This window comes from Choloepus didactylus, chromosome 19, assembly GCF_015220235.1.
Source record: "Choloepus didactylus isolate mChoDid1 chromosome 19, mChoDid1.pri, whole genome shotgun sequence".
Taxonomy (NCBI): Eukaryota; Metazoa; Chordata; class Mammalia; order Pilosa; family Megalonychidae; genus Choloepus; species Choloepus didactylus.
Window position 1 is genome coordinate 50,766,579 of NC_051325.1, and position 26,447 is coordinate 50,793,025.

Sequence of the window (26,447 nt, forward strand, 5' to 3'; positions counted from 1 at the left end):
GATGGGGATGTGCTCCTCTGACAATGTCTGGAGACGTTTTTTGGTTGTCACAATTGCGGGAGGTGAGCAGAAGCTACCAGCATCTATTAGTTAGAGACCCAAGATGCTGCTAAACATCCCATAAGGCACAGGACAGCCCCCGCAGCAAGGAATTGTCTGGACCCCAAGTGTCAACAGTGCTGGGACTGAGAGACCTGCTCCCAACGTGGTAGGCCAGCTCAGGGGTTCCTTTCCCTAGTCTGGAAATGAGGCGAGTAGGTAAGGATTAGATCAGCTAGTCCATGTCAACTGGTTAACCAAGTGCTCAATTAAATTAGAAATGATTTTCAGAATTAAGCTGAAGAATAGGAACTTAAAAGTGTTACTCTAAAGATTAACAGAATGCCTAGCCCAGCACCTGGCAAACAACGTACTCTCAACTGGGGTTTATCATTACTAGAATTACCACTGGTAACAGTAACAGGTAGAACTATAGTGCTTGTTACAACAAAGAAACAAGAATAAATTTAGAAAAATAAAGTCATTTAAAAAAAGACCTAAGTACCATGTATTTAAAAAAAAAAAAAAACTTAAGTATTAGGATTTTTAAAAATTCATCCATGTTTGTTACTCCTACTTCCCAAAGGGATCCATGATGGCTCAGAAGAGCCACATAATGGACTAGGGCCTTCCTATCTGTATTCTCTTAAGTAAACAAGCCAGAAGGTCTTATTGGGAAAGGCCTTATTGCTAAAGCACCGCTTGGGACTTGCAGGGAACTTCTGAAATGGAAGCTGAAACTAAGGGGTAGCCACCACAAAACATAACCCCAAGATGCTGTCGCACAAAGAACTCAAACGAGCAAAACCATGTTTCCCTGATTAAAAAAGCAACAAGAAGAGGCTGACAGGCAGGTAGTCTAGCACAGCCCTTGCCCTACTTGTCCTTCAGGAGGTTTTAGCAAGAACACACACATAAAGTGACTTCTTTATTTTTATTATTATGCATATATATTCATGGGTACTAAAATAAACAACTTGGAACAACAGGCCTTTAATTTCATATAGATAAGACAGCTTCCTTTGTAAATAAATTTAAGTACTGAGATTTAAGGAGCATATTCTAAATTTTTAAAAAATTTCTAAACATAGCACTTGGATGTGGCAAGAACAAAGGTGGCAGGGAAAACCCTGGTTTCCCATAGGGACAGATCTGGTTCACCCTTTGCACAGCTGGTAAAGGACAGGGGCCCACACACACAGGCGTCTGGGGAAGACATCAGAAAACTGGAGAAGGGACAGCCACCTTGGGGTCAAGGAGCAACACACGGGTCCCAAGCAGCAGACCCGTCCTCTGCGTCAACCTGAGAAGGCCTCTCACTCCCACCCCTGCATGCCACTGCCCTCCCCTCCTCCCCAGTTTGTCCCCACCTCGGTTCATGCCATGACCGTCCGTGCACCTGGATGATCAAGGCCAGATATGTCTACTCCACCTCGATTTCCCATTTGCTCCCATGTCCCATCGTATCTGACTGTTCAGCAAGGCCTCTGCACTCCACTTCCAAATTATATCCCAGATCTCTCCATCCCTGCTGCCATCACCCTAATCCATGCAACGGGGCAGTAAGGCCCCACCAAGGGTGTGAAAAGTGGCTCTCAGAGGGCATGGATGAGTTAAATGGCAGCTCCCCAAAAAGATACATCCAATGTCCTAATCTCCAAAACCTGCGACTGTGACCTTATTTAGAAAAAGGGTTTAGCGGATGTGTTTAAGGATCTCGAGATGACATCATCTCCAAGTAGGGTAGACCCTAAACCCAATACTAGGACAAGGGGAGAAGATGCGCAGGGGAGGTGCCCGCGTGGCGATGGAGGCAGAGAAGTCAGGGATGGCCACGGCCGGCCTGCCTCCACCCAAAGCCAGAGCAGCCTCTCCCTCGGAGCCTCCTGAAGGAACCAACACAGCCGACACCTGGAGTTCAGACGTCCGGCCTGCAGAACTGAGAGAGTAAAGTCCTGTTGTTTTAAGTCACCAAGTTTGTGGTAATTTTTTATGGCAGCAGTTAAGAAACTAACACAGGAGGCGAAAAAAATCTTACTGTTTTTATGTATAAAGCAGAGATATGCATACAGTATATAAACAGATATAATAATTTTTAACTTCCATGGGGATAATTAGGAGGGTTAAAAAATGCCTGAAATGGCTCCTTAAGGGGTGATATGGAAATAAAAGGCAGTGAAACACCACCTCACCATCGTCTCCCACCGAGACCCCACAGGAGCTTCCCGATGGACCTCAACGACCTGTGACAGCACAGCCCCCCAGTGCACCCTCCACACGGCAGCCAGGGCGAGAAATGAGAAAATGGAAATGCGAGCACCACTCCTTCAGCCAAAACCATCCGCCAATACCAGCTCCTCTCCCACCTCATGTGCAACCTTTCCGTGTCTCATCCTGGAATCTGCAGCTGTGCTAACCTTCTGGCTGTTCCTGGAAGATCTGTTTCCACTCAAGCCTTTGTACTTAGGAGTTCCCAAAAAAGACTCTTCCTTTCCCCCACCATCCCGGAACCCAGCCCCAGATCACACGGGCTGTGCACATCTCAACATTCAGGTCCCAGCTCAGATACCACCTCCACGGAGACCTCCTTGGGGACTCCATCTAACACACCAAGATGTCTCGGTCACTGCCTCTCTTCTGCCGTGAGAACCAGCTCCAGGAGAGCAAGACCCTCGCCTGTCTGGGATGTCGCAGACACCCAGGAAACTGCCTGATGCACAGCAGGTGCCCAATACATTGACTGCCAACAAGCAAACACGAAATAAGTCATTGAAGAATGAGGTCTTCATTTCTCTTCTCATGACTGTGGTCATGATAATCAATAAGGAAAAGATAAAAAAAATAAAAAAATAAAACCTGTTTCATACAAAGATAACAGTTTAAACAAGCGCCTCCATATTATACAGCAACAAAAAACAAGACGTGGTAAGAAAGTGACAAACAACCCAAAGAAGAGATAAGAGCATGCAACGTGCAACAAAAACGCAAATGCTCAATATTCAAAGAGCACGCTGGCTCCATAATTGCAAAGCCAGATATATATGTATCGTTTCACCTTGGTGGCAACTTGTTCAAGAATAACATCTAGTCTTGAGGGTAGGTGAGCAAAGAGGAACACGTATATAAACAGTAAAATCTTCTAGGAGAATACTGGGCAATATTATCCAAAATCCAAGTGTTATAAAACACCAGAAGTTCCAACGGTATTGAAAAAAGGAAATAATGGGAGGTGACTTATAAATGTCAATTAATTTAAGAATGGCTGCAAGTTATTTATAAAAATAATGTATTATCTGTATAAATATATATTTATATATGTAAGTGGTGTGATATATAATAGTGTCATATGTTTACATATATAAGTAGTGTGGTATATATATTTTATAGAGAGAGAGAGAGTTATACCACACAACTAAAAAAAAAAAAAAAAACTGAAGCAGATCTGTATGATGACGGAGAACGGTCTCCATAAACAAGGTGGGTGAAAAAAGAGAATGGAAAAGTCGATTGTGTACAGAATGCCCCCATGTGTACAAAATTTTTTTAAAGGATACACACATACTTAAGTGAGTACATACGTAATTTCTTTCTAGAATCATATTCTATAAAATGGTTAATAGAGGTAATTTTGAGAGGAAAACTGAAGCTCAGAGTGTGAGCATCAAGACTTTTATCTTTTTCTTTACACTTTTCTACACTGCTCTAAATATTGGTTGGCTGTTTTATTTATTATAACCATGTGTGTAGTGCTACCATTGTAAAATAAGAGTCAACTAGGTGTACAGCTTATGGGCCATTTTGCCCTTTCTACTTTATCCTTTTACTGTTGTTTTGTTGGAGGAGAAATCTTTAAAACATTTGCAAAAATATCTTTGTTAACATGGAAAAATGTAAATGAAGGGAGAGGAATTCTGTCAATATCTGACTCCACTAAGGTTCAGTGGATACATTCTTCAAAATTATTCTGATTTTTGTACATGGTCATCCAGAGAAATATGTAAAATGCTAGACTCTTGGAGTGATGGAAGTGTTTTGGAACTAGACAGACGTGGTGGCTGCACGACATCATGAATGTGGTAAATGCCACTGAATTGTATACTTTAAAATTGTTAACTTTTTATTATGTGAGTCCTACCTCAATTTAAAAAACAATGTCAGACTGGCCAAAATGCCTATAGCATGTACAGTTAATAAGCTGGAAAGGATATTTTATTTATACGTATGCATGCATGTGTGTATACACACACATATATTTATAATTTACATTAAAATGTTTTCAAAATTCAGTCATTCACATGCTACCATCACTTCTTCATATTCATGCACCATCTATAGATTACTGAAAATTAGAACCACATGCACTGACAGAGACAGAGCAAAGGAACATTGCTAAGTGGGAAAAAAAAAGAAAGCTTAGTTTCTGCCACAAAATCTATTATCTTTCTATTTATTCTGACAGAAAAGTTTCTATTCATTTCATTACATACATTTAAAAATCTGAAGGAATACCTTTGGGAGGAACTATATGCTATTTATTCTATTACATTAAAAATTTCAAAGGAATATTTCATATTCAGGAGAAAAATGATACCAAATTAAATGTAAATATTGAAGAGCTTGAAAGAAGAATATTAAGCAAGCAAAGTTTGCTCCTTGGTGTTAAAATTCAGAATCATGGTACTTTAAACATGTGATTCTCACCATGGGGGGGGGGCTTTGCCCCCCAGGGGATGCTCGGCAATGTCTAGAGAATTTCTGGCTGTCACACTGTGGGGGTGGAGGGCTGCTACAGGCATCTAGTGGGCAGAGGCCAGGGATGCTGCTAAACATCTACAAGGCACAAGGCACAGGACAGCCCCCTACCCCATCCCCCTCAAAAAAAACACACAGCAAAGTAATATCCAGCCCAAAATGCCAATACTGTTGACACTGAGAAACTCTGCTTTAAATAACTCTAGACATTTTAAAAATCAAAAAGACATTTGGAAATGCTCATTTCAATTAAAACTTTGAAACAGATGCCAATCCTTTTATAAAGCCATAAATCTCACCCAAAGGAAAAACTAACTGCCTGTGAAATCACAAATAATTTAATCAGATTTTATACTTTGATGTACATTTCACAAGTGTGGGCTAAAACCCATCATCTATCACCTACATTTACGAAATCCTAACCTGTGTTATGTGCTATCCTGACTACATGAAATATGAGTCTTGGAATCAAATTAGAAAAAAAATCCCCTTTCCCTCCCACAAGCCCCAGCACTCCGGGCAGGGCGGGGGTGGAGGAGTTAATGATTCATGACAAGTCTCCTCTACTTATAAACCTTGGGAACCGCCTTGCACAACTCCTGCCAGTGCCATAAGCAGAGGAGGTGGGCAGTAGAGCAGCACTGGATGGTCTAGGATGGAAGAAGGGGCCTTGATATAAACAATGTTTTCGAGGATTATTAACCAACACGGAAAAACATTCATAATAAAGTATTAAAAAAAAAAAAAATCTGAACCATCTATCTATACCAGACATTGCAAACAGGTGATTCATGAACCGAGCAGTAAACAGATACATTTTTAGGTGACATACAGTTCTTTTTTAAATTTTTGAGCCAATATGTAAAAGTTGGAGTAAGTTTCCATTTTCAAAAATACAGATTTGAGGCTTCTCTTGAAAAATCAGCAATCTGGCGATGTCAAGCCCACCTTTCCACTTGGTAAGAATCAGCAGGAAGGTGGGGGGCCTTCAGAAAAGGCCGACACCTCCCGTGCAGCGTTTTGAGAGCTACAGGTCATGACCCATCAGGAGGTTACCAGCTGCATTTTTTTTTGTAAAGAACTACAGCAAAGAGCAAATACCAATAGCGCATCACATATCAGAAGGGGAAGTTCTACACACGCACAAGCACACATACATGTATAATAAACAGGCCACTCCCAATAGGATGTCATCAACATCTCACCTCATTTCTGTAAAGTGAGTTTTCTTCTGCTGCCCACTTCCCCACCTCCTTCATTTCCGTATCTGCCTGATCCTTCTAAGTACTTGAGTTTTCAATAGTATGATGTATAAACCAAAGTAGGAACAAAGGCTGGAAATAGTATTTAAGGGTTGACAGGAGTAACTTGTAGGAAGTGGGACTATCTGTGACTTTAGTTTTTTGTAATTAACAACTTATTTCAGGACAATTACACAATGATCTCACCATTAAAAAAAAGGAATACAAGAAGTCTATCCTTCTCCCGGAACAGTACGGTGCTATAAGACCAAAGGACCATTAGCTCAGAAGGTGGTAAAAGCCAAGTCCAGAATTCTTAACCCTCACACATATGAATGACTTAAATCAGGACCTGCAAGTAAATATTGGTGAAGGCATCAATTTTGACCAGGCCAAGCAAAGTGCTTCTTAGGAAGTCAAATCCAGCTCCACAGAGCACAAATGCACGACTCTGGACCCCTCGATCCTCCAACGAAAGGAAGGCTTCTAAAATGCTCGTGAAAGTTTTATTTTGAATGGCTTACTCATTTCAACTTGTAGTTGTACTTTGTTGGTTGTAAAATGTTCACAGTTTAAAACTACTTTTATGTTTGCCTATCAAATGAAAATCTTTCTTACATGATTCTGGATAAATGACAGCCGCATCACAATTCCATTACCCCTGATTATGGGCGCATTTCATTATATATTCAGTTTCTCCCTCCACTAAATGTTACTATCACTGCTAACAGCAGAGGGCAATAGGGTGCAGTGAAAAGAAAACAGGCCAAGATGCAGGATCTGCCTGTGGGACTTGGGCATCTCCCTTACACTCGCCATGGAAACCCCAATCTGCCTTCTGTAAAATGGGGAGAATGCCTCCGAGTTTCTTCTAATTCTCTTCGTCTTGTATCACAGGTTGGCCAACCATGGCCCATGTACCAAATCCAGCCTGCCAACTGTTCTTGCATTGCCTGAGAGATAAGAATGGTTTTTAACATTTTTAAATGGTTGGAAAAAAGTCAAAAGAATCAATATTTTATGAAACATGCAAATTACATTAAATTTAAAATTCAGTGTCTATGAATCAAGTTTTACTGACTATAGCCACCTATTGTCTTTCACTGCTTTAGTTCTACAATGACAGCACTGAATGGCTGCGATGGAGACCCAGGTATCCTGAAATATTTACTACCTGGCCATTACAGAAAAGGAAGCAACTGGAAAGATTCAAGCGATTTTGAATATCACCTCTTCCCTTTCTCAACAGCTGTCTAACTCAGGACTAGCAAAATGACCCAGGTACATATGTGCAAGGGGGTTATATTTTGGGAGAATGATTTTGAGAGTCTACTGAAATGGGGGAACCACTAATATATTACCTAAATGAACATTTTCATTACCCCAAGAATGAATGTCAGGAATTCTGAGCTCACTTCTCCATCACCCTTTACACTTGTTCTCATGTTCCTATAAAACTAAGTTTTCCAAAACGTGGTACAGGAGAACCAACAGTTGTTCACAGCCCAACATGTTTTACTTTACTAGCTATGTATTCATTTCATGTCCATCAGGGAAAAAACACAACAAGCAATTTAAACACTTGATCTTATAGATCTCGTTGCTTACAATGGAGCTCAGCTGCAGACTGAATATTTAAGTATGTAATAAAATAGACAGTACCAAAATACAGCAAAAATCACAAAGATGAATGTTATGGCCCCAGCAATTTACGAGCTTGCTGCCAAAGTCAAAACATGTTCTCAAACATGTGCTATGTATGGCAACCAACGGGCTGTGCTCGGTGAGGAGTTTGTGTGATCATTACCATATTTTGTCAAGTTAGAGAAAATGGAATCATGTCACAGAATAAAAGGAAGCTTTTAGGCCTTCTTGACCAAAAGGAGGAAGAGACATGAAACAAAATAAAGTTTCAGTGGCTGAGAGATTTCACATGGCGTCGAGAGGTCATTCTGGAGGTTGTTCTTACGCATTTTATAGATAACGCTTTTTTAGTTTTTCGTGTATTAGAATAATAGAAGGAAATACCTGAAACTATTGAACTGCAATCCAGTAGCCTTGATTCTTGAAGATGATTGCATAACTATATAGCTTATAAGGTGTGACTGTGTGATTGTGAAAACCTTGTGTCCCACACTCCCTTTATCCACTGTATGGACAGATGAGCAGGAAAAAAAAGGGGGACAAAAAGTAAGTGAATAATGGGGGGGAAAGGAGTAGATGTTTTGAGTGTTCTTTCGTACTTTTATTTTTATTCTTATTTTCATTTTTATTTCTTGGGGTAATGAAAATGTTTAAAAAATATATCGTGGTGATGAAGGCACAACTATATGATGATACTGTGAACAACTGACTGTACACTTTGGATAATTGTATGGTCTGTGAATATATCTGAATAAAATTGCATTTAAAAAAAGAAAGCTTTAAGACTGGTCAGAACACGAGATACCATCTAACACCGATTAGAATGGCTGCCATTAAACAAACAGGAAACTACAAATGCTGGAGGGGATGTGGAGAAATTGGAACTCTAATTCATTGTTGGTGGGACTGTATAATGGTTCAGCCACTCTGGAAGTCAGTCTGGCAGTTCCTTAGAAAACGAGATATAGAGTTACCGTTCGATCCAGCGATTGCACTTCTCGGTATATACCTGGAAGATCGGAAAGCAGTGACACGAACAGATATCTGCACGCCAATGTTCACAGCAGCATTATTCACAATTGCCAAGAGATGGAAACAACCCAAATGTCCTTCAACAGATGAGTGGATAAATAAAATGTGGTATATACACACGATGGAATACTACGCGGCAGTAAGAAGGAACGATCTCGTGAAACATATGACAACATGGATGAACCTTGAAGACATAATGCTGAGCGAAATAAGCCAGGCACAAAAAGAGAAATATTATATGCTACCACTAATGTGAACTTTGAAAAATGTAAAACAAATGGTTTATAATGTAGAATGTAGGGGAACTAGCAATAGAGAGCAATTAAGGAAGGGGGAACAATAATCCAAGAAGAACAGATAAGCTATTTAACTTTCTGGGGATGCCCAGGAATGACTATGGTCTGTTAATTTCTGATGGATATAGTAGGAACAAGTTCACAGAAATGTTGCTATATTAGGTAACTTTCTTGGAGTAAAGTAGGAACATGTTGGGAATTAAGCAGTTATCTTAGATTAGTTGTCTTTTTCTTACTCCCTTGTTATGGTCTCTTTGAAATGTTCTTTTATTGTATGTTTGTTTTCTTTTTAACTTTTTTTTCATACAGTTGATTTAAAAAAGAAGGGAAAGAAAAAAAAAAAAAAAAAGAAAAACAAGGAAAAAAATATGTAGTGCCCCCTTGAGGAGCCTGTGGAGAATGCAGGGGTATTCGCCTACCCCACCTCCATGGTTGCTAACACGACCACAGACATAGGGGACTGGTGGTTTGATGGGTTGAGCCCTCTACCATAGGTTTTACCCTTGGGAAGATGGTTGCTGCAAAGGAGAGGCTAGGCCTCCCTATAATTGTGCCTAAGAGCCTCCTCCCGAATGCCTCTTTGTTGCTCAGATGTGGCCCTCTCTCTCTAGCTAAGCCAACTTGAAAGGTGAAATCACTGCCCTCCCCCCTACGTGGGATCAGACACCCAGGGGAGTGAATCTCCCTGGCAACGTGGAATATGACTCCCGGGGAGGAATGTAGACCCGGCATCGTGGGACGGAGAACATCTTCTTGACCAAAAGGGGGATGTGAAAGGAAATGAAATAAGCTTCAGTGGCAGAGAGTTTCCAAAACGAGCCGAGAGGTCACTCTGGTGGGCACTCTTACGCACACTTTAGACAACCCTTTTTAGGTTCTAAAGAATTGGGGTAGCTGGTGGTGGATACCTCAAACTATCAAACTACAACCCAGAACCCATGAATCTCAAAGACAGTTGTATAAAAATGTAGCTTATGAGGGGTGACAATGGGATTGGGAAAGCCATAAGGACCACACTCCCCTTTGTCTAGTTTATGGATGGATGAGTAGAAAAATAGGGGAAGGAAACAAACAGACAAAGGTACCCAGTGTTCTTTTTTACTTCAATTGCTCTTTTTTCACTTTAATTATTATTCTTGTTATTTTTGTGTGTGTGCTAATGAAGGTGTCAGGGATTGATTTAGGTGATGAATGTACAACTATGTAATGGTACTGTAAACAATCGAAAGTACAATTTGTTTTGTATGACTGCGTGGTATGTGAATATACCTCAATAAAATGAAGATAAAAAAAAAAAAGACTGGTCAGAAGACTAGAGGACAAGAGGGAAGATTGTTCAGAAACTATATCAACACAAATTATGTTAATTCTAGAATAAAACTGAAAAACTCAACTGTGAGTACCTAAAACCACATCACTACGAGAGAGAACTGAGAAACCAACTGTTGTCTTTATTCTGAGGAATCCAAAGCTATTTGTACATAATTCTCTACATCCTGGCAATTGCCATCTTGGGAGCAGCTAGAAGAAGTACTCAGAAGTAACCAAAGCACTAACACCAATGACTAAGTCCCTATCGCTTTACCTTCCGGGGCATTCTTGCTTCCTTGAAGAACTAATACTTGCTCCTTAAAGAGCTCTTAGGTGAAGAGAGGGAGGGAAGGAGAAAGAGAGGAACAAAGGAGGGAAGGAGAGGGGAGTGAAGCAGGGAAGGATTCCCCAATGTTAGCGCTTTAGCCAGAAGTAAGTCTACGTGTGCTTCATTCAAACTGACATTTACTAACTGGAGATTTTACATAAAAATCCACATCTCCCATTTTTCTGTGAAGATCTGACAACCACGAGTCCTGCATGGCAACCATGGGTGGGAGCCCTTGAGCTGGGGCACATGGTCAGTCCCTGACCTTGTCAATGGCTAGTTGCCCATCACGACACCTGCCCCTTCTTAGACTGGACGCTTCTCTGTGCCCGTCTCTCAAAGGTGGGAAAACAAAGAACAAATTAGGAAGGCCATATGTTTCAAGAAAAATGGGAGTAAACACATTTCCTTTTAGAAGCAAAAAAGTTCTAATGTATTTAACATGCAACCAGATTATGTTTGCCTGAGTAAAAAAAAATTCAACTGAGATCACCATTACTTAGCCAGTGTCCCTCATCTGCCATCGCCTCTTCGATCCATGTAGGCATGGATTGGCGACCATCATGAGAAATAATACAGCAGCCAACATTTCAGTGACAACTACTATGGCCAGCACTATTCTAAGCCCTTTATGTATATTTAGTCATTTAATAGGCAGGTCCTTTTCTTTTTCTCATGTTGCACAGAGAGGTGAAGTACCTTGCCCAAAGCCACACAGCTAATGAGTGGAGGAGCCACAACCAGAAGCCAGGTTGTGGCCCCCGTGTCAATGTTCTTAACCACTCCACTCTACCAAGTTCAAAACTGCAACACAGCTCTTAAACAGGATCACCTTTAAGGATCAGGATGGCTCTGGGCAAATAGTATTATTTTTTAAACTTTGTATGCATCTCTAATATTTGAGTGTTAAGTAATGTGAACATATACAGCTTTGATAGAAAAATAACTTTTCCATTAAAATAGAATCCTTGGCATAGAAAACACAGTGCTGTGGGAAGTTGGTGAGATTAACCCAAGAGGCAGTGGCATCTGAACATCTGAATCCCCCAAGAATTTCTGGCCAACTCTGCCCACTTCTAGGACCGACCTCCAGCTGGCCTATTGCAAATGCTTTTCTTATTCTTTGGTCCCCATCAGCAAGCATCCTGTCAGGGGACTCACTGAAAACCTGCCCCACTGGAGCCTAACTCCAGAACTTCCCTGGACTGCTCTGATGCTCATGGGCAGGGGCCCAGCAGGGGTCCACCCAAGCCCCGGTGACTGCAGCAACCCTCCGTGCCAGGTGCTGACCTGTGCTCTTGTCAAGGAAGTCCATGGACTCCTCACTGGCGCTGAAGTGGCTGGATGTGGCCTTTTTCTCGGCGTCCTGCTCCACGTCGGAGCCCGTGTGCACAGACGAGTTGGTGCTCATGGGGGAGCGAGGCATGTCCGACAGGGAAATCCTGCGCCCGGCGCCCCCGCTCAGCATGGGCTTGCTCAGCAGGATCTTGGGTGACGCCGTCATGTCGAAGTTGAGCTTGGACCCTTTCTCCTGCTTGTCTATCTTGGCGGTGCCAGCACTGGGGTTGGCGGGATCGAGCAGCATTTGGTACTGGCTGTTGGGCGTGTAGGGTGTCCGGAACAGAGAGTAATTAAAAACGCCAAACTTCCTGCGGATGTTCTCCACGTAAACCTCCATCTCTTGCATTGCACTGTTGAAGATGCTTTTAGTCTTTTTCACAGAAAAAGGAATTTCTTTAGACATGAGGTAGCAATTATTTATTGGAACCCAGGCCCTAGGAGTGCAAAGGGAAAATGAGTTTAAGTCAACTTTGGTAATTTCCAAGATTGTATTTCTTTCCTTAATGCAAACCAAATTAGTCTAATATTTTTTCCAAGATTCTTAAATATGCATGCTCTGTTTTCAAGTGACTTGGTTTGAATCGTAAATAAATGATCCACTTAACAGATTTGATCTATCATGATACAACATGAACAACAAAACAGCTAAAACTTTACAAAGTTAAAAGGCTCAACAGACTTAAGTCATTTTAGTCCATTAAGAAGATGGCTTTGTATTAACTGTACACACTGGATGGATTGCATTATATGCGAATAAAACGTAAAAAAAAAAAAAAAAAAAAAAAAAGATGGCTTTGGGTTGGTAGAGGAGGACAAGAGACTGCACTATCACCCCAGTCTAGAGCCCACAGCCTAAAAGAGAATTAATGATTCCCATATCCCACTCAGACCACACCAACCTAAAGAACCTTCTTTTCTTATTGGGATGCTCAAGGGGACTCGAAGGAAATTCGGGAAAGCCTTAAGCATGAAGGGACATGCTTGTTGAGTGGGAGGTAATTCAAATGGAAACAAAACAAAAAGCTAAAGCATGTTATGTGAGTATATCTCAAAAAAATTACATTTAAAAAACAAAGCGAAAGCAGCCCTTCGGCTGGGGTAGGCCCCCGCCACCTCCCTTTCCTGCCCTCCCATCTGACTACTGTCAACACTCCATATACCAACGTGCTCTGTAGAGACCAAAGAAAGCAAAAATGCCCCTGGCTGCTTCCTTGGCACCAGCAACCCAGGTTACTACAGGTAGGAGATGGGAGCACCAATACCCTATTACAGGGGAGGCAAAGCTGACACAGGGACATCCAGGACATAACTGTGTCACCACATACGTTTGCTCAGGTGTAGCTGGGAATCCGATGAGAATGCATTTTCCCAAGGAGGCTTTCTGGATTTTATAGACATAAACTCAAGTCAGATATAAAGCAATGGGGAGCAAAGTGGACTGTAGACAACTCATGCCCAGTCTAAGCAGCATCTTCTCAGCTGCTGTCAAAAGTGGCCATTCATGGTTTGATGTGCTGAGCCCTCGAGCATGGGACTTGCCCTTATGAAGCTCATTACCACAAAGGAGAGTCTAAACTTGCATGTAATGGTGCCTAAGAGTCTCCCCCTGAGTACCTCTTTGTTGCTCAGATGTGGCCCTCTCTCTCTCTAACTGAGCCATCTCGACAGGTGAACTTGCTGCCCTCCCCCCTACGTGGGACCCAACTCCCAGGGGTGTAAATCTCCCTGGCAACGCAGAATATGACTTCCGGGGATGAATGTGGACCCGACATCGTGGGACTGAGAATATCTTCTTGACCAAAAGGGGGAAGCAAAATGAGATGAAATAGTTTCAGTGGCTGAGAGATTCCAAATGGACTCGAGAGGTCACTCTGGTGGACATTCTTATGGACTATATAGATAACACCTCTTAGGTTTTAATGTATTGGAATAGCTAGAAGTAAATACCTGAAACTACCAAACTCCAACCCAGCAGTCTGGACTCCTGAAGACAATTATATAATAATGTAGATTACAAGGAGTGACAGTGTGATTGTGAAGACCTTGTGGATCACACCCCCTTTATCTAGTGTATGGATGAGTAGAAAAATGGGGATAAAAACTAAAGAACAAATGGGGTGGGATGGGGGGATGATTTGGGAGTTCTTTTTTCACTTTTATTTTTTATTCTTGCTCTGGTTCTTTCTGATGTAAGGAAAATGTTCAGAGATAGATTGTGGTGATGAATGCGTAACTATGTTATCATACTGTGGACAGTGGATTGTATACCATGGGTGATTGTATGGTGTGTAAATGTATTTCAATAAAACTGAATTTAATTAAAAAAAAAAAAAGTGGCCACTCAGGAATCTGGGACCAACAGTGCCAGGGCTTCCAATTATTTAAAAAGAAGCAGAAAATACGAATTTTTTTAATATTAAATTTTACCTCAATTTTACAGTGTCTAATTCACATTTTTTAAAGAAAGTGATCCAGGGGAAACCGCATGTCCACAGGGCAGAATTCAGAACAAGCTGACATCTGCAACTCATGGTGATCCTAGATGGTGCTACTAAAACAAAACCCCCAAAATACCTAACTGCTCTCCTGCGTGCCTGAAATTAGCAGCTTCTCCTGCGCTGCCACTTGCTGCTGCCACTCTGGGGAGACCAGAAGAACCACATCTCCAGCCAGACAGAACAAGGGCTGAGCGAGCACCAAATGCCCTTGAGGTGAGCACCGGAGCGAGACTTGGCGTGTCGAAGCTGGATGAGTGAGTCCAGGCCAGACAGAGTGGCTCCCAGAAGCAGTCGGGAGCTCCAGGGTGCCTGGGGGCAAGGGACCCCCTTTCCTGACCCAGCCTCAGCCCCTAGCCAGGAGGGGTCCTGGGGGAGGGGGGGTGTCAAATGGAATGCCCTGAAGCCAGAGCCAGCACCACTGGGGTTGCTTAGCCACAGGTTCCTTACCATTGTTGACTGTGCTGTCCCGTGCACCCCAAAACACACACCTGTGTGCTCTCAGGGCCTTCCATGCACCTCCCCCAAACACACACCTGTGTGCTCTCAGGGCCTTAACTGTGCCCTCCCAGGTTCCCAGGTGCCCCGGATGAGGTTGCCCGGTTGGTATGTGATTTGGGAAGGTGTTTCTCTTCCCTAAACCAGGCCCAGGAAAATATTTAAAGGGGAATGATATTTGTTTTACAATAGAACGCTTCTGGAGGGCACACAGTGGCACAAAGGGAAGAGCTTCATTTCCAGGTCAGGCTGTCTGGGTTCTCCTCCCGGCTTGGCTACCTCCTAGCTGTGTAGCCTTGGGCAAGGAATTAATCTCTCTGGGCTGTTTTCTTATCAGTAAAATGGGGATAAAAGCAGCTTCTACACCACCTGGTGTTACGAACATTAAGTTCAAATGTAAAAAGCACTTGAATCCGTGCCTGGTGGATAATAAGCACACAGCTACGGTCATATATATATATACACATATATTTTAGTCTGCAGGCACATAAAATATTTTCTATGTCTTTAAATAATATTATATGTGTGTGTGCCTTTGAAATAAAACAAACAAAGCAGACTCTTTTAAAGAACAAAATACACATAATGAGACGACTCAGAACCTGCTTCGACTTGTCCGAGCACCTCCGGCCTCTCTCTCCTGTCTGACTTACTTGACAATTACCCTAAAATGCTCTGTATTTCTTATTTGCTGTCCTGACCTACAGCACTCATGCAGGCCCAGGCGTAGGTTTTGCCTCCACAACCCAGACGGGAGCTCCCCGAGAAAGAGACAAGTATACCCACCTGTTACCAGGTCTTAACCAGAATAGGCTGCCGATAAACCCTGCCCCATTCTGCTTTAGGAACATCTGGGGTAAACCCCATTTCCCTAGGCAGGAAGGGGCACTCACCCAGAAAGAACAGCTTTTAGGAGTGGCTTTGCCCATGGCCCTCAGGGCCTCCCTACCCAAAACCCTCCGAAACCTTCCTGGAATTCCAACATCTCAAGACTGCATCACTGTGGAATGTCCCCGCAGCTCCCTCAATGTGCTCCCCACACCCAAACTGAGCCCACAGCTCCAAGCCTTCACCAGGTCAGGGTAAAAGACCCTGCAGGCGCTTAGAGGGGGTGTGGGAAAATCGGGTGGGCTGCCACGTGCTTGCCATGAGAGGTAGCAAGGTCATTGGAAACACGCTGCTTTCTTTGCCACAAACCCACAGAAGGGGCCTGGAATCCACGACAGCTCCAGTCCTGAACCAAGTCCTGAAGCTGCAAGGTGGGCTCAGGAAAGGGCTCTGGAAACGGAGCTCGTGAAGCTCGTGCATGAGGCCACCTTCCCTGGGCATCTGGCAGGTGAGGAGTAAGGGCCTGGACAGAGGGTCGCAGCCCAGAAAGCAGAGTCCCTGATGCCAAGGGTCTGGGAATATTTGGTACATGGAGCAAATGTGGGTTTTCCCCCACCCCCATCTATTTCCTAAGTACATCCCCACGGAGCTATACTACAGAATACAGATAATCCTAGATCACATAAGATACAGATAATTAACACTTGCCATGCTCCAAGGAAGAGGCTGGATGGTATATAACGTGGTGCTAATTCCCTGTCTCTTCAAGAAACAACCAGACTCCTGGCACCCAGGGCACTGCGTACCTCTCTGGTCCCGTCTCCCACCATCCTCTCCACCCGCCATTCCCTCCTGCTCTGGAATTATCTGCTCTATTATCCGGCTTCCCCTAGGAAGTAGCCTGTAGTGGACAGATCCAGCCTGGCTCACCCCAATTCTCAGTATCCAGCACATGGCCTGGAACATACACATATCTCTTTCAATAAAGGAGTAAGTGAATATTAGAAAGATTCCCAACAAAAGAGATTAAATTCAAAGTGTAATACATCCGAGCAAACCCAGTACCATCTCAACTAATTTCCTTTTCGTCTTCTGAAAATGGACCATCAGGATTCCTAACAAATGATTTTTGTAGATTACTTTGGAACTCACGCTTTTCTTTGATTTGCAAGATGACACGCAAAACCAAAATAAGAGAACACTATTTCAGATTCTGGTATCTAAAATATAAACTACTGTATTTTCTGGATATTCGTGTGTGTGTATACACACATATAAAATTTTTAGCATATGCGCTTTAAATATTCTCCCCTAACTCACATACTTTCTCTACTGCTTGCAGGGCTTTGAAAGGGTTTCTGCCTCATTTAATCATAACATAACTTGCTAAAATAGAATGAAGATATTAACCGGCTGCTCATCTCTTCTACCTGTTTTCTCGAGCATGCAGGGGGCTCCACTCCAGAGGCGAAGTGCTATTAGCTGAAATAATTCACTTTGCCATATACAGAGAGAAAGGGGAGGGCTGGGAGGGAGGGTCCACACCTGTCAAAATAGCATCCCCTTATAATTTCCCACTTTAGCTTCAGAGAAAAGGTACTAGGAGGAAAATACCTCATTTACTGGCAATCTGGGAAAATACTTCTGATCCCTGAACACATTATTTTGAAAAGCAACTTCATGGTGGTTTAATTTACTCCACAAAATCCAAAACAGAACTGCAGCACTTAAAATAGCCTCTAAACCCATTTCAATGCTGGTTTCAGAAACAGAACCATGAAAGCAAGATTCTTTTCTAATATGCCTGAAAAAAACTGGTCTATGCATTAGGCAGAAAAATACTTTTTAAATGATTGGTATTCTGATAACACAACAGCCACACCCTCTATCCCTTCACTTATCCAGGGACAATATCAGAGATTCAGTTAAAGCGACACTTCCAAAGCCTGTTTTTAATTCCCACCTGTCGTGTTGTCCAAAGAAACGGGCATCGACCTGCCCATCCTTATCCCGCAGAGCTTTTGCGGGCCAGAATGGAAACCCCTTCAGTTTCGCCCAGACCAAAGGATGTGGATTGCTCTAGGAAAAGAAAAACAGAATCCAGGGTTGATACGTATTTGACAGCAAGATGCAGGTTGAAAGCTTGAAATCTAAGGATCAGGCAGAGAGAGGTACACAGACGACAAATGGACAGAGAACAGTTTCAAGCAGGGTTCCCAAAGTGGTGTTTTCTGGGTGTGTGGCCAATACATCTGAGCAGAGCTGGGAGTGGGCTTAAATGGTGAGACCAACACTGAGCTCTGACAAAACCAGGCCTGAATCCTGGCTCGGCCACTTATGACCTGGGTGACCGTGAACAAGAGATTCCACCTCTCCGTGCAAGGAGGAAGCAACACCTACAGCCTCTGCTGATTCTGAGGGTTAAATGTGCATCGTGTTAGCAAACAACAAGGGCTGGCCCTGGCCCCCTTTATTCTTTATCAAGGCTACTCAGAGCATTCACTGTGTTAGTCTTAATCTCCATTGGCAGGAAGAGAGGTAAATTACAAACGTCCTCAACTTGAGACACCCAATCTTGCCCCCACCCTCCTGACAGCCCACCCCAACAACATACTTCTCTCTGCAGAACACCAATCTGTGAAATGCAGATCCATGGGTGAAACTATGGTGACTTTCTGCTTCCCAAAAGCCAGGATTTGGAGAGATAGAATTAATCCAGGGAGGCCTTTCCAAACCTCTTAAAACAGACCCAACATGATTTGTAAATGACACGCTCATTTCATACTCAACTCATTATCCATTATCTGCACCACTCTGCCGCATGCCATGTCACTGACGAGCTTCCTTTCATTCTACGTCCTGCGGTCTGCCCAGGCTAATAAGTCCAGTAAATCCTGATGCTATCTCTTGCACCTGAACTTTCAGCCTAGGAGCTTTATCATACTACCTGGATGGCTTTCACTCTGCCGGAAGTTTATTAGGAAAAAATTATTTTAAAATGTCACCTCAAGTTTCATCAAATAAGCCAACTGGTGAAAGCTGTCCTGGGGTAGTTGTCAAATGCATGAGTTCAGAAAATAAAGGATTAAAAGGAAATCCAACTTACACAAGGCTCGCAAAACCAGTTATCTCGTTTTTGGCAAGCAGCTAGGTAACATTCTGGACATACTTCGATTTCATTCATCTGTAAAGCAAAAATAATTAGAAATGGATCATCCAAAGGGCCTGACACGCTGGAGGTCCTCAAGAAATGCCCACAGTGAGGAATCATTGGAGATGAATTCAACAACGTCTCACCATTCCCAGCTCTTCCACCCTCGTCTCTCCCATGGAGCAATGAATCCAATGGCTGACTCCCTGGCACGGCTCCCGGCTTCCTCTCTTGCCCCCACAATGGTTCATTCTCCACTCGGCAGCCAGTCATCTTTTCACAAGCATAAATCTCATCTTGTCCCCACCCTGCTTCATTTCCAATGACTTCCCCCTACTCCAGTGGTTCTCTCCTGGGGCAGTTTTGGGCCCACCCCACCCCTCACCCAGGGGACATCTGGCATTGCCTGTAGACATTTTTACATGTCATGAGTGGGCCATGGGGAAGGTGCTACTGGCATCTAGTGAGTAGAGGCCAGGATGTTGCTAAACACCCTACAGTGCACAGGACAGCCCCACCAAAACAAAGAATTATTCAGTCCAAAATGTCAATACTGCCAAGGTTGAGAAGCCCTGCATTACACCAATACCTCACCCACCCCTACAAAGCCACATGTGATCCAGCCTCTTCCCGCCTGAGTTCTCATCTTGTACCAGCTCAATCCCCCAATCCATTCCAGTCGTTCTGGCTCCACTTGCCATGCTCAATTGCTATACACCTCTAATCACACTGCCCAGAGTAGTTAATTAACACTTTGTTGCACTATTTCATTTCCACGGACAACTATCTGAAAAGTCTATGACTTATTCATGGGTTGACTTGCTTACTGCCCTTCTCTCTCTGGAAAAATCCTGGAGTTACACTGAGGGGCTCAGAGCCAAGGACCCTGGAGGCTTCCTTCTTAGATCTGAGTTCAGGCTCCACCATTAACTAGCACTATAACTTTAGGAAATGCTGCTTATCTTCTCTGAGTCTCCATTTCCTATCTACAGAATGGGGATAACAGCAGTACCTACCAATAGGATTACTATAAACATTAAAGGAGATAATAAATGTAAAGCTGTTCAGTGGCACAGTCATCAATGTATTAGCTAATATTTACTGAAGACCTAGAGCATGCTGATGTCAGTCTGTGTGTTCTATGGGTACTAACTCATTTAATCCTCACACCTATCCTGTAGAGGAAGACTTCTATTGTCCCCATTTTACAGAGGGAGAAAATGAGGACCCAAGGAATCAAGTAACCTGCCCAAGGTCTCATCGTGGCTGTTATAGGACCAGGATGTGGAGCAGTTGGGCTCCAAAGCCCACACACTTCACCACTGCAACTAGCCTGCTAATAGTTTCCCGTCATGATGTCAAGTCTTGTTTTTCTCTTTATCGCCTATCATCAGGCAAAGTACAAGATACATGCAGGGGCTCAATAATTACAAGACTGATTGACTCAGGTGGTCAATGAATGAGCCAACAAACTAACAAATGACTAGTGGGCTGGATTTCCTACTTCTACCCCACTGTACTTCTGGGCCATCCCAAACGTACTGACTAGAACAAAGGGGGAAAGTCATGGACCAGGGCAGACCCAGCCCTGGAGCCCACAAAGCAGCAACCTGTTACCAACAGGTAGATTCCAGAATGCCAGACACAGAGCACCTGTGATCAGTGAACTCCACCTCAGGGCAGCCCACAACTAAAAGCTGAGGCTTCAACTCTCAAACATAGGCAAACAGACAAATCCCCAAGAGGGAAAACCATTGGCCAGCTCACCCACACAGAATTCCTCACCGCCAATGAATGTTTCAAAACAGTCCATCGTCACGTAACATCATAGAAATGCAAACTAAAATCAGAGTGAGATGCTAATGTTTCTACTGATCGCACTGGGGGAGAAACATAGACACTTTTTTTAAAATTAGAGCTTTCAGTATCAGAAAGGGCACAGAGAAACAACACCCCAGATGGTGTTCTCAGTGTTGCTATGTTGCCACAGCTTTTCCAGTAAACAATCAGGCAATATCTACCTGAAGCCACCTTTGCAACAGTTATAGCCACAGACCTGATAACTGTGTTTCTAAAAATTATACTAAGGAAAATAATCAGATGTGTCTTCATCAATGAGCAATGATACTGACCACCTTGTTATTGATCTGTTGACAAAGTATCTAAATGAAAACAGAGGATTTATCAAACAAATGGCCACGCACTACATGTGGAAATAGTAGGCAGCCATGAAAAATTCTGTTCTTATGTGTCTAAATACCTAGCAAAATATTCAAAATAAACTAAGTGGAAAAGTATATGACAATACTATGTGTGCGTATAAATATTTAGACATGGACGTATCCCTATGAGATCCCAGTGTATTTTCCTTACATACACACGAATGAATGAATAAGTGAAAAGAAGTACATAGACAGGCTGAAGGCCACTCTGCCTGGGTTTGTTGCTCTGGTGATGAGGATCTGTATAAAGAAGACCTCTCTCGTACCATTTCTGCCTCCAGCCCCGTCCCACCACCACCAGAGGATCCTCTGGGCTCGCACATCCAGAAGGTTCACTCCATCCAACCATCAAAACTATGGGGATCTGTAAGAGGGACAGACTCTCACGGACCCCAGAATGCTCTCTGAGAACAGTCATAGCCCTTCCCATAAATAATATCAAAGTCCAAACCTCTTCTGCAAGAGGACTGAAAAGGACCTGGCTCATCTCCATAGACTACAGGGCAAAGGTCAGAAATTAACTCTATGCTATCAATAAAACTCATGTTGTCTATGAATTAAGGATGAAAAATACAAATCATTTCCATCTCCTATAGATCATGGCTAAGGTTAAGTGTGTGTTTTGTAACATACCAGGATCCCCCTTTGTTGCTTTTACTTTCCTTGATGAGATGGGGTGCTAGCTATGCTCAGAAGATTTCAAAATCACCATAGCTACCCACTGGGAGAGTCTGCAAAAGGAAATTTCAGCCAACCCAACCCCTCACTCTGGGGGCACTTAAAACAGAACAGAGCTCAGTGGAAAACACATACCTCATGTTCACAGATCTTGATGACGACTTTAGCTATTTGCGTCAACTTGTGATTTCCTGAGGAAATAAAAAAAATGAGATTGATTCAAATGGAAGCACAGTAACACTGGCTTTGGGAATGCAGTTCCACTAACAACTTTTTAACTTGCTTTCCCCCAGGATTAAGCTTTGAAAGGCTAAAATCCAGAAGTTGCTGGGTTTTAGTATGGGTTCAAATTGTGTCACTTCTCCCATGAAAGCTGACCAATTTTTGATGCCTCAATGTCATCTCAAACCAAACAATATGTGTGGGTTTCCCAACAATTCATGGATTCCTATTTTAAAAATACTTTTATATCCAAAAGGCTCAAAGTAATGGAAAGGAGTGTTATTCTACTCCTTGTCCCAGGCTACAACCCAAGAAGGCATGGGTGGATGGAGGAGAAGACTAACTGACTAGCTGTGATATGCCTGGTGTCAACTCCTCAAGAAGCCAAATTAGAAAGCAGGTATGAATGTTCCCATTTAATTGAAGAATAAGCTTACATGAGACCCCTTAGTAACAAGCTAAAGATCTGGCCCCAGGTCTTATTTCTTAAACCCCTCACCTTTGCACTAAATCAGAGGAAAGATTATCAAAGAGGCATGTATTCTTCAAATCTTATGGTATTCTAAGAAATTGTAAACTTGTTGACAAAAAGAACTCACAGAAAAAAATATATACCTAGATTCCTGGCTTACCTTGAAAAATCAGGAGATGTAATCACTGTATCTCTCAAAGCACTAGAGCTCCATCTCCAAACCAGGCAAGAGCCCCCTGTCCTCTGCAGTTCCCCAGCACTCCCCAAGGCCAGTGGCCATCCTGTTGTTTTGCTTCCACCTGGCCTGATTCAGATCTGATGGGCCTTTCTATATATTTGTGCCTATAACCCCACACGAAATCTCAGTGCCTGGTGCCTCTCTTTCTCCCCTTCCCCCACCTCCAGCCCCACTACCGAGTTCATCATGCAACAGGTATGCTTTAAGCAGACCGTCATCCACTCATACACTTTTTCCTTAAACATTAGTTAACAGTCTACCATAGGCCCGGGGTATGCAGGGAAGAAGACAGGGTGTTTGCCAATAAAGAGCTTATACCCTGGTGAGAGACTCAAGCAAACAAAAACAGCACCATCCAGAAAATGTGCTAAATGTTGCCATGGAAAGGTACAGGGTACTCTAAGAGCTCCTAACAAGAACACCTAGTATGGTCTGGGGACATCAAGGAAAATGTCTCAGAAGCCTGGGAGGCTGACACCAAAGGATAAAAAAATGTTTATCAAGGCAAAGAGAGGAAGAGTGTTCCCTCAGAGAGGACTGCATGCAAGAGGACCTTGGGGCCAGGACAACCGGCAGGGGCGGGAACACCGAAAGATCTACCTGGCCAGAAGGTGGACAGAGAAGGCTGGGGGTGGACATGGGCAGCTGGGAAGTGTGACAAGAGGAGAGATTAGAAAAGAAAACCTTCTCCATTCTGTCCAGAAGGCTCAATCTTCTAAGCCCATGAAAACACAACTGATACTACTTGTACCCATAATATAAAGAACCCCAACAACTCAATAGTAAAAACACAAATATCCAGTTTTTGAAATGGGCAAAATATTTGAATAGACTGTTCATCAAAGAAGATCTACAAATGGTTAACAGCAAATGAAAAGATTATTAGGCTTTAGGGAAATGCAAATTAAAACTACCATGACAAAATGACGAACTATTTCACACCTTCAAGAATGGCTAAAATTTAAAACGCAGAGAATTCCAAGTGTTGGCAAGGATATGGAGCAACTAAAATGATACAACCACTCTGGGAAAAATTTGGCAAAGTTTTCGCTACAATTCAGCAATCCATTGCTAGGCATTTACCCAAGAGAAATGAAAGCACGTGCCCACACAGACTTGTACAAGAATGTTCATGGCAGCTTTAGTCATAATAGCTAAAAGATGGAAACAACCCAAATGTCCATCAACATGTGTATGAACAACTGTTTTGCTGCTCAAAAAAAAAGGGGGGGGGGGTGCATCCTCTCTGACTCCATTTGCATGAAATTCTAATATATTCAAAACGAATCTATGGTGACAGAGAACAGAAGAGTAGTTAACTAAAAAGGGAACATGAAGCATAAATGGGGTGGCAGAAATGTTCTATATCCTACTTGGGGTGGTGGTTACACATTTGTCAGATTCATCAAATGTACACTTAAAATGGGTGCATTTTATTGTATGAAAATCGCACATCCATTTTTAAAAAGTTTTTTTTTTTTTAAATCACAGTAAGAAGCAACACCACCACACAGACATATGAGCCACTTTGGGTATCTGCTCATACCTTACCAATGCACACAACCACTGCCCTCCACCCCTACCCCCCCACCATTCACAGGTTAGCAATCTAAACAAGAATATTCTCAGTTATTGGCCCTGATGCAACAATTAGGGACCTGAGTTCTTAGGAAGGGAGAAGAATGTGCATCACACACAGCCTACTCTCTTTCTAGCAGTCAGCTAAGCCACTCACCTCCATTGTAAATGATGCAGTTGTGCAAAATCCACTTCGCATCAGCCAGGAAGGCTTCTGTGCAGCCGTACATTTTCTTTTTAGCGTTCTGGGAGAAAAAACGATGGAAGCACAATCACCACTGAGTCTGTATATGTCACAGCCACACACACCTGCATCCCCCATATAATTTTCTTAGCAGTCATTTGCCAAATTAAGTAATACTCTTTTACTCATTTCCCAAGATGCTATTATTTTTGAAACCTATAAAAATGCATTTATTAAATTCACCACACTAACTTGAATTTCTCATCTTATAGCAGCAGTCCCTTAGCTCCTCCTATTAACCAAGATATTTTATATATTTATGTATTGTCTCAAGCACACCTCATAATGACTCAATGAAGTAATTAATATCATCTCCATTTTTCATACATGAAAACTAAGGTCCAGTCATGCCAAGGAACTTATCCAATGTTCGAAAGCTATTAAGTTATGAAGACAGGATTCCATCCCTGTCTTGTCTGAGAGCCTCTTCCTTTCCACTACACCACGAGGGTGTGTGCAGACTGGAATTATTGCTTGGAGGATATCTATGCAGACAACAGGAAGTCCCCCATCAATGTTTTTCATTACCTGTATTTTGGTGCTAACAGTTTAAAATTCAGCACCAGGATGATGTGCATAATCTAAAGTGCTACAAGTGTAATTTTCAGCACAGAATTTTGAGTGAACTTTTAAAAACACCTTCGAGCATTAAAGAAATATCCTTATCAGTAGAAAGAGGAAAAAGTCAAGTTCTAAGAAGCCACTTTATTTCTAATCTGAAGGCTTCCCAGGCACTTAATTTTCTCTTCTTCCTTCCTGTCGCTCTCATTAGCAACTCCAAAAGAAAGGGGAGAGGAGGAGGTAAGGCTCCAATCAATCAAACTGCTTATTCTTAGAAGCTACAGCTTCTTCAGGTAAAAAAGCTGGAATCACACACAGAAGTCATATCTGGAGCTAATCAGTGGATTTCAACACTCCACTGCAAATCTTGGAATAATGTTACAGGAGAGAAGTGAGGGGATCAAGAGTCCTTCCATCTAAAAAAAATTGAGTGGGGGAACTGGAAATAGCAAAGCCTGTTTTAAAAACTGGAGAGAAATAATCTAATTCAGAGGAGGCAAGGGAAGTGAGGGAGGATGCTCGGTCATCTTGACAATGGTAGGCTACAACTCTTGAGGTTCTTTGATGAGGCCAACCTTTTCCAGTGTACAAAGGTCCATGGGATGGAAGATGTATTCTGCATAGTCGGGATGCTGTTCCAACGGAACGGGCTTCTGGAACGCATCTGTCTATAAGAAAAAAGACACACACGCACAGACACACCTGTCACTAGTGTAGAAGACTGACCTTTAATACCAACAAAGGACTTTAAAAATGGAGACAACTTCTCAGGTAATACGGTTCTACAGGGTTCCACCAAGGACGACCCTGGGGAGCTCCCAACCCGTCTACCTTCTAATTCTGCCTGGTCAGTGACAACCACGGGCCCAGCAACGTTTTGGTTTTGTTGTATGTTCTGTTTTCAATATAAATCCAACTAACAGATCCTGTCCTCTTTATTAGACTGACAAGAGCCACACCCAATCAGTAACGTGAGACGTGAATTCCAAATGAGGCTCATCTGCCCACTGCCAATGCCCACAATCAAACCGCTAGAAACAACACACACAATAAGATTCCTCTGGCTGCAAACATATTTCACACATAGAAAGTGAGATTTTGCTCCTCCTTTGAGAAGCCAAATTACCTTCAAAACAGGGTCTGTGTAAAAGTTTTTCATCTTGATCCACTTTCTTAAGCCCTACATGAATCAGCTCAGAATGCTGAGGGGTGGTGTTTACTTACAAATAAAAAAATCTAAAAGATTTAAACAAACATCAAATTATACTCAAGCAAG

The 26,447-nt window shown here is 42.7% G+C and overlaps 1 protein-coding gene across 17 annotated transcripts in view; it reads right to left on the reverse strand.

Moving 5' to 3' along the window:
• Window positions 1-26,447, reverse strand: part of ZMYND8 (zinc finger MYND-type containing 8) — a 130,796-nt gene that overhangs the window by 46,257 nt on the left and 58,092 nt on the right. For all 17 annotated transcript variants that reach the window (XM_037812389.1, XM_037812380.1, XM_037812378.1 and 14 more), the window contains 6 exons: window positions 25,747-25,839; window positions 24,524-24,611; window positions 21,992-22,047; window positions 18,912-18,989; window positions 17,769-17,884; window positions 11,934-12,418 (listed from right to left, as the gene is read on the reverse strand). In XM_037812389.1, the coding sequence (XP_037668317.1) occupies window positions 11,934-12,418; window positions 17,769-17,884; window positions 18,912-18,989; window positions 21,992-22,047; window positions 24,524-24,611; window positions 25,747-25,839 (916 nt within the window). The remainder of the gene's footprint in view (window positions 1-11,933; window positions 12,419-17,768; window positions 17,885-18,911; window positions 18,990-21,991; window positions 22,048-24,523; window positions 24,612-25,746; window positions 25,840-26,447) is intronic.